The sequence below is a fragment of the Mus caroli genome, chromosome 2, assembly GCF_900094665.2.
Source record: "Mus caroli chromosome 2, CAROLI_EIJ_v1.1, whole genome shotgun sequence".
In the NCBI taxonomy this organism is placed as follows: domain Eukaryota; kingdom Metazoa; phylum Chordata; class Mammalia; order Rodentia; family Muridae; genus Mus; species Mus caroli.
This window is the reverse complement of record NC_034571.1, coordinates 45,538,580-45,547,593: the sequence shown is the minus strand read 5'-3', so window position 1 is coordinate 45,547,593 and position 9,014 is coordinate 45,538,580. Positions and strand designations below refer to the sequence as shown.

The window sequence follows — 9,014 nt, the reverse complement described above, 5'->3', positions numbered from 1 at the left end:
AGGCAGGAGCCACCAGTGAGGGCACAGGTGCAGTAGGCAGACCCCACCAGTGAGGGCACAGGTGCAGTAGGCAGACCTCATCAGTAAAGGCACAGGTGTAGTAGGAAGACCCCACCAGTGAGAGCACAGGTGTAAAACACTATGACTGGCTGTCTAAAAACTACAACAGCAAAAAAACTACTGTCTATCAGGGACAGGTCTGCTTCTCCACAGGTATTATTCCTGGTCTATAAAATGATGCTATAGCGTTTATATAAGTTTACTGGGTTAGAAATAAACTGACAACGTACCTGAGAACGTGCCACAGCTTATACTCAGTACAAAATTTCCTATGCATTACATTACACAATAGTCACAAAGGCAGGGGATTTGTTTCAAGTCAGGAAGCTAGGCAACAGCTGACCTAGGCCCCTAGGTGGGCCACATGCCATTTCCCAAGCTATCAGAATTCACCATTCTAGTACTGAGGGGCTGAGAAAGTCCAAGCAGCCTCCTCTTTGCATACTGTATGATCGCCCAGAGAAAGAACCATTAGTTTAGCTGCCTGTCAAGTCTTCACGCCTATCACCATGTTTGTCATGCAACAGACATTTCAAAAGAACAATCTGCTTTGGGGAACAGCTAAAGCCCCGGATACACACAATATTCTCGGCCCTCACCACCAGAAGGGCAAGATGACTGGAACCAAAACAAACCCAGAAACCAAAATCAAAACCAAAACCATAACAAAAACAAACCAAACAAAACAAAAACAAAACCAAAACCAAGAGAACACAGGAGCAGCAGTGAAGACCCAGGAAGCCACACTACTGTTTTCCAAAGTGTAATCTCCGGGGAAATCTGTACCAGAAAACCCCAGAATGCTTGCTGCAAGCAGGAAGCACAAGTAAGAGCCCTGATATATGCAGAGCAGAAACCAGAGGGCTGGGAACTGCTGCTGGGACCTGCAATGCTGTGGGCTCCCTGGACAGTTCGAAACCATGGGAAAACCCAGGAAGTAGGAAGGTGTGGAAGGCAGTGGTGTTTTAACTGAGGCTCAGATGCCAGCGAGAAAGACCAGCCATTAATCAAGCTATAAAGGTCTAATCCCCTTGGGAACAGCCCACCTCCTGGGATGGGCCGGTTCCCTTTGATAGCTGGCTGAGAACAACACAGCAAAAGGGAGGGGTGTATGAAGTCAGCGGGATGTGTTAGGAACAGAGGAAACAAGCCTCATCATATAGTGTAAGATACAAACCAAACCTTCTGTGGAAAGGTGATAGTAAGACACAAGGCGACCTTTATTACACCCCTAACTAAATCACCTGATGTCCACCTCTCCCCGCCCCTGCATTAACTATAGACATGCTTCAATTCCTTTCTCATCAGAAATGAAGCAACATTTTTTTTCCAGACAAGAGAACAAGCAGAAAATAGTCTTACTTGAAGGGTGGAGGTAGATTATGTCTTTCACTGTGAAGTCTCGGGACTGAGCAGCCTTCAGACAATCAGCCACCAGGCTCAGCAGTAGGAGCCAGGCCAGGGCAGGGCTAGGTTCCATGGCAGACTGGCGTGTCACTCATACAGAGGGCCTCAGAGTGGGCACTTGAGACGGTGGAAGAGAACTGGCACCTGAAATATAAACGCAGACTCATCTCAGTATCCAACAGGAGACAGCGAAGGCAGCGTGGCTGATCTCAGGTAGGTGAGTTGAGCAGGGGAGGGACAGCATGCTGAGCTGGAGGAAACAGGTGCCAAAAGGGAGAACCGTATAAATGGTAATTTTAGAGCACTCAGAACATTCCAGCCTGAATCTATGCTTAATCAGGCTGCTCCTACTGGTAACAATCCTTCCTAATATCCAGCAGAGATAGTATCAAGAGAGATTGAATTTTAATGAAATCCAGCTATTTTTTTTTTGCCGGGAGGCCAGGGGACATGTGCCAGAGAGCAACAATAAATAAGTCATGTGCAAGGCTCCAAAAGCTTTTCCTTAACAATGGTCCAGGTCAGCATCCTTTCTGAGTGCTAGCCACCATACCAAACTGTAGGAGCTAGACTCAGATTTGGAAGGAAATACGGGTAAGATGACCTCTTCCAAACCCCAGACCATCTCAGTAACACAAAATCTCCTTAACATAACCAGCCTTTATTGGTGAGTACTGTGGAAGGCATTTGCAAATATCAGTCTATTCTAATAGCCCTATGAGGTTGCCACTCCAATGACCCCATTTGCAGAGAACGGGCCCAAGCACGGAAGGGCAGAGCTGGCTTCTACTCACAGTGTAGTTTTCAGTTCTGCATCTCAAACACCAGCAAATGCTGTACTCTGCTGACACGTGGGTGATAGGAGCTTGAGTTGCTACCTAGCACTAAGCAGTCATCTACTGTCCTCCACTCTGACTCTTGTTCACTCGAAACTGAGAACAGTGAAGCCCTGGGTAGACTGTCCAATGCTCTCAGAATGCTGGGACTATTTCTTCACAAATGACTCCTCCACCATATCCTTAGTTGTGCAGAAAGTCTGGGTCTCCCATTCTGTGTTTCCAAATTCCATAGTCTCTTGCTCATTAATGGGAGTCAAAGTTAGGTATTCACTTGCTTCAACACAATTAAACATCAGCAATTTGGACATTCTGTTTATAGACTTAACATAAATATTCAACAAGATTATTTTAATTGTTCACATTTTTAAGTTCTCCTATGTGTGGGGGTGGGGGGTGGGGGTGGAGTGGAACCTAAATAATCACCAAAATATTATAAAGGAGAGAAATGAAGTACAGAAAAAGCAGGGTTTAAGAGTCAGTGTTTTAGGTTTGAAAACAAGTCTTGAGCCTAGGTACTCAACTACGCTATGCCTCCATTTCCTCGCTTGCAGAAGGAGCTTCCTTCCCACCTCAAGACTTTATGAAGATTACAAATGTTACACAGTAAAAAATATGGTATCTCCTAGTGTCTTTCCTATTATATGTTTTGTTCAGAATCAGCCAGTGTGGTTTGCAATTGAAAGTAAATAAAGTGAGATTTACTTTGTTCAGCATTCAATTCACATTCCTAAGTCAGAAAAAAGGAAAAATATTCAAACATCTCAAACTGCCCAAGTAAGACACATAAGGATCCATGTTTCTTCCTCCTCAACATCTGCCCCCGTGGTTACCAAGGTTGGCACAAAGCCAGTAGGAAAATGGAGAAAGTGTGGCAGCCGAGGTTCCTGCAGACCTTGTGACTTTCTGCCAATCCTCACCAAGGAAGCTGAGTGCTGCCCTTACAATTCTCCCTATAATGGTCTGTGTTGCATGATATTTACACATTGCTTTAAGCACACTTCACTTATACATGTGGTGTCAATGGAAGCAGCAAGCACAGCCTTCATTGCCCTTCCTCCACACCTATCCTTGGTATGAATCCACACTCATCATGGTGGACTATCATAGACGACGTTAAAGCAACTATTCTGCTCACCCCAAGAGATGTGGCAATCACCTTTCCATACTGTAACAACATAGATGAGGTAAGTACCTTACAGAAAGGAAATGGTTATTTATGTGTTTAGCTGACTCTGTTGTTTGAAGCCTATAGGACTGACCACCATGGCAGAGGACTGTAAAGCTGCTTACTTGAATGCAGCCAGGGGGAGGGCAGTCACACATCCTCATCAAACACATAGTGACTTCACTTCTTCCCACTAGACACCAATTCCAAAGCTTCAACCACTTCCAGTTGTGCCACAGGCTGTCAGTCAAGCTGTCAGTACATGGTCCTTGAGATAGACTTGCCCAAAATACAATAAGAACCACCATTTTACACAGGAAAGGGCAAGCTGGAGTCCTCTGACCCAATTTGTTCATGAAAAAAACTTCCAAATTTGCAGAGTTCCAACCCTTTCTTAGCCATGAGTTTTAAGGTATTAAGTGGAAACCTTCTAAAGTCTTAAGTAGTTGAAACTTAATTCTCCCAACAGTTTGTGACACTGATCCTTCTTAGGAAAATGAGGCCTTTCCTACGTTTAAGAATGATTAGGAAAAACAGACTAAATGGGGAGACACCAAAGCTATGGAAAGTTCTGGAAGCTTAATATTACTTTGTACACTGTCACTGTCACAGCATGAAACTGTTCTTAAAAGTCTGACAATGAAAATTCACTGTTATGTACAATTATTCTTTAAGATTTTTTTACTGAGATAAAATTAATATAGCATAAATCTTACCACGTTATAACCCAGCAATACTTGATATACTTTTCTTAACATTGCAGAATCATTATTAGCTACTTTAGACCATTTCATTCCATTTAAAAATCCTATACTCAATAAACACCGTCACTCCCAGTGCCTTCCACCCCCATATTCTGACAACCACTAAGATAATTCTCATCTCTGTGGATTTCATGTGAGTGGAATGGTACCGTACTCGGCCCTTGGTTTCCTAGTCCCTCAGGCCGTCATAATGTTTTCAAGGTTTATCTACATTATAGGATTGATAATATTCCTTTTTATGGCTAGATATCTCATTGAAGAAATATAATACATTTGTTTATTCATCAGACAATGTCTATTTGAATAATTTCCACTCGTGGATATTATGAATAAAGTTGTTTTTTTAACATCCATGTACATTTCTTGAGGCCAAACATACATATTCGTGTTTGCTTATTTACCCAGGACTTGGTCTCATTAGTACCAAGGGTCTAACCCCAAGTGAGCTGCCAGGGTCCCAGAGCAGTTGTACCATCTTATATTTTCCAATGAAAGATACCTGAGTTTTCTCTACATCCTCACCAGCATTATTTCTTCCTTTCCTTCTCAAAACACACAATTAGAGCCCACCCAGTGCAGGTGACATGTGCCTCACTATGTTTTTTTCTCTCGCTCCCTTTTTTTATTGGATATTTTCTTTATTTATATTTCAAATGTTCACCATGTTTTATTATCTACTGGATTTTCTTGCATTTATTTTCACTTCAGGAAAGCAATGGGTTTGAACATATTTTCATGTGCTCCTCTGCCACTAGTACATCTTCTCTGGCTAGTCATATCATTTACCCAATTTTAAACTGGACTATTGATTCTCTATTGTCAAGATGTGAGAATTCTTATATCTAGATTCTAGACATTTTCAGGTGCAACAGTATCATCAAATATTTTCTCATACTCTTTGTATCTTTTTCTGCTTTTTAAAAAAGGGTCTAATGATATGACCTTGGCTGGCCTGATCCTCCCTAAGTAGACCAGGCTGTCCTCTCTCAGAGACCCACTAACCACTGCTCCATTGCTAAAGCTAAAGGCAAAAGCTGACACACCTAGAATTTATTCACTTCCTTGAGAAAATCTCTTAATGTACAGAAGATTTAATTATGATCCAATCTATGCATTGGTTTTAAAAATATAGACTCTGTTCCCTTGTAAATAGTCTAGTTCAGTTCAGCACTAGAAAGGCCTTATACAATGTGCAGTAAAAGAACTTGTCTACTTTGTAGTGATCAAAGCTATATTTTCCACGTTCCTTTTCATGAGAAAAACAGGATGGGCTGGGCCAGTTATTAATAGCCCTAATGCTGACATCCCTCCATCAATCATAGAGACCAAGCACCCTATTACTATTTTCTAGGAATGAAAAAATGAGACATTTGACAAGCATTCACTATTCGTCTAACATGACTGAAATATGGGTTCTACTGAGGGGCCTGGAGAGTCTCAGGACCAGATGGAACCTTAATCCCCAATGGCATAAGTACGCAGATATTAATATGACAGGTCTTTTCTAGGACTCTGGTGATTTCCTGAGTTCACTGTGCCTTCAGACTGTTCTACACATTTAGAAAAGGCATTGTATCTCCATTTTATGATGCTGCCATTTGAATATGAACTGTGGGCCCCATCCCTGCACAACACAGCACTTTATAAAGAAGTGCACACACTCACTTTACAGCTCTGTGACCTTTCATTTGTTATTTATGAGCTTTTGCAAAATCTAATACCACTCTGACAGATTTAATTTGTGCTCTAAATTACCTTTGCATGAGTTACTCAACTGCTGGTTTTATTCCAGTAGATTACTTGCTACATTCTGGAACAGAGGCAAAAACAAGTACTTTGGGATCTATCAGACTTCCCCCACTCGGGAGACAATCGAGAAAAGCTGAATTTGGCATGAATGGTACCAGACAATCTAATAGAGAATTTCTACACTAGTCACAGATGTGAAGGAATAAAGTCCTAACCCTGGTCAAGTTTTACAAATCTATACTCCCCTAATTTCTATTTTATATAGCGTCCATACGTAAGCTCCTCCCACTCTATAAATCAGTCACCAAAAGAAACTCTGGTACTTCTATAAGTTATGCTGACTCAAAACTCAAGTTCTGCAGGACAAGAACTCGGTACCAAGTGAGAACCAGGGCAACTGTGAAGTACAGATCTAAAGCAAATTGGAAGGCATTTGGAAGTCACATCATTTCAATTTGAGATGCCTTGTAGGAATACAAAATGAAGTTGTGAGGCCTGAAAGATCACGATAGGTCTTGATTTCATTTTAATATGAACAGATTTGATGATAGTGTAATTACCCAGAAGAGTTCATTCTACTGCCACCTGTATAAACTGAAAGCATATACTTTAAAAACTGAGCCACTTAAATATAATATTCAGACCAAAGGTAGCCCATTCTAATTCCTAGCCGACTAACTCATGAACAGTAATGATTGTGACTCATGTTTTGTGGTGATTTTGGTAAGCAGGAAACAGCGAAAGGGCTAACTAGGAATTTAAAATTGAGCTATCGTTCCCATTGTTATAAAGTTCACCTATCCAGATCCAGCAGGCTCTGACCACAGCTAAGAATAGTCAGTAACGAGAAACACTGTCCTCTATCTGTCATTGTGGGGAACCAGATACACCAGTCTGTTCATCTTGCTTTCAGGAATTCCACCCCTCCTACTCTGCTCTGAGGCTGCTTGTGCCTTTTTTTCTTAATCTGATTTTTCCAAAGTGTGGCCCCTGTAACAGCATCCTGAGAGCATCTGCCCCAACTGTCCCAAAGGCTTAACAAAGCAGGGAGGGACATCGTGGATCCCTAAGGGCTCAGGGTAACTTGGCATTCCAATCAGAAGTCCTTTATCGCTGGAACAAAAGCACAGTGTGAAATCCATCAAATTCAGAGTAGGGAGAAATTGCTTTCTGAAAGGAAACCAAGGTACTGGGCCTGAATGCTGGGATGGCAAATTCCTACATGTGTCCACTCTGATGTACAATATTGTCCTTGAATAATGCTTTAATCTGAAATAAATATTTCTGCAAATGCCAGGAAAGTGGAAATAATATCTTCCCGTGTGATCTTCTCCACATAAAACAGCAACGATGACAGTCTGACAAGCCATCCTACAAAGTGCCTCTTCTTACCTGAGTGGGTTTACACTAATGCCAATTGTAGACTGTCACCAGGAAGCACGGTTAATCACATGTAGACCATGTTATTGGCAACTCTTGCTGGGTTCGGCCCTGGACATATGAACCAAGCAGGCAAATTAGTGTTCTTGGATAGTTTTCTTTTAGAAAAATGACACGTAGCCTTCCTCTCTGGAGTAAAAGACTAACAGATAAAACCCAGGAATACGCGAATGCCACATTCCTCTCCATTTGGAAGAGGACAATGTGGCTTGCTGGCTTAGAGAGACAAGGAGAAAATGAGAAGAATTCTGCCCATGTTCAGAGTTTGACTTTGGGACAGTTTGTCATTTTTCCCTCAGAGTGCAGTAAGTACCTTCACTTTCCATCCATCAGATGCCACTGGTGTTTAGGTTAGTCTGAGAGGTATTTCCTGTCCCTTGTCACCAAAAGCTTTAACTTGAGTCTTCCTAAAGGGTCCATCTACCAACATAGATTTTTCCTGTGTAACAACTGTTTGTTTGTTTAATGTAGTACAGCTTTAAGCTTAGTCAGCTAAAGGTTAGAACAGAGGTTTTCAAAAATGCCCACTATGGAGAACTAGGCAGAGATGACTCCCTTAGGAGTTTACAGACAATGATGTTTCATTCCCAATTTATGGGGAGAAAAACGCTCACATTCCTGATCTGAACTGAAGATTCATTTGCACAAAAGTCAATGCTTTAAAAAAAAAAGTGCATTTCTTTTTCTGGAGCCGTCGGGCAAAGCTAGAGTTATAGGAAAACGCTGCCCTTCTCCTCCATCACAAACCCATTTAATAGACAATTGTGTCAGAAAAGCTTGAGTTCCTGAAAGACAAATGATGCCTGGGAATTATGCCGGGCAACGTAGTTTCACATTAAAAGATGCTGAGTTTGTCCTAGGAGACGGACATCTCACTTGCTCGTGGTCCTACTGACTTGAATACTTTTGAGAACTGAAGAGTTTGCATTTTCAAGTCTAAGCAATAGGGTAGTAATGGATTATAGTCCCCACAAAGGCACTGGCTGAACTTCAGCCTGCTATCGTTTTTTTAAGCTACGTGAAATTAGGGGAATTTTTTTTCTTTCAGTGTCTTTTCTTAGTCCTTTTCTATTATGTTTAAAAGAGTTTCATCTTATTTTTTATGGAATTTTTATCCTGGAGAGCTTTGAAATATATAGATATATCAGATGGTGCTCAGAAAGCAGTATGAAGGTATCAGTAAGTTAATTCAGAACAAGATATACTCTTATGTTCAAAATAGCCCCCATTACAAACCCAACAGTTTATATTTCACTTTATTTTGGGTGAATGAATGCATGCCTGAGTACCACTCATGGTTCTTGTGATGATAGAGGTCAGAATAAGTCAGAAGAGGGCATTAGGCCTGCTGGAACTGGAATTATAACTGGATGTAAGCCATTGTGTGGGCACTGGAAATTGAACCCCAGTCCTCTCAGAGAACAGTTCCTACTCTTTATTGCTGAGTTATGTCTCCAACCCTCCAAACCCAGCATCATAATGAGACATACACTTCCATCTCCTGACCACAAGGAGATGGCCCTCAATCAAGGGAATCTACTCTATATTTAGAATGACACATTCTTCCTTCTCCCACTAATTTTAAATGCT

General features: G+C 41.5%; 1 protein-coding gene across 2 annotated transcripts in view; it reads right to left on the bottom strand.

Moving 5' to 3' along the window:
* Window positions 1-9,014, bottom strand: part of Lypd6 (LY6/PLAUR domain containing 6) — a 135,740-nt gene that overhangs the window by 26,353 nt on the left and 100,373 nt on the right. Inside the window, exon 2 of one of the 2 annotated variants that reach the window (XM_021156567.2) lies at window positions 1,423-1,611. In XM_021156567.2, coding sequence (XP_021012226.1) covers window positions 1,423-1,540 — 118 coding nt within the window. In that variant the 5' untranslated portion in view covers window positions 1,541-1,611. Of the gene's footprint in view, window positions 1-1,422; window positions 1,623-9,014 lie in introns of those variants that run through there. The other variant, XM_029469022.1, reaches the window with a different exon arrangement.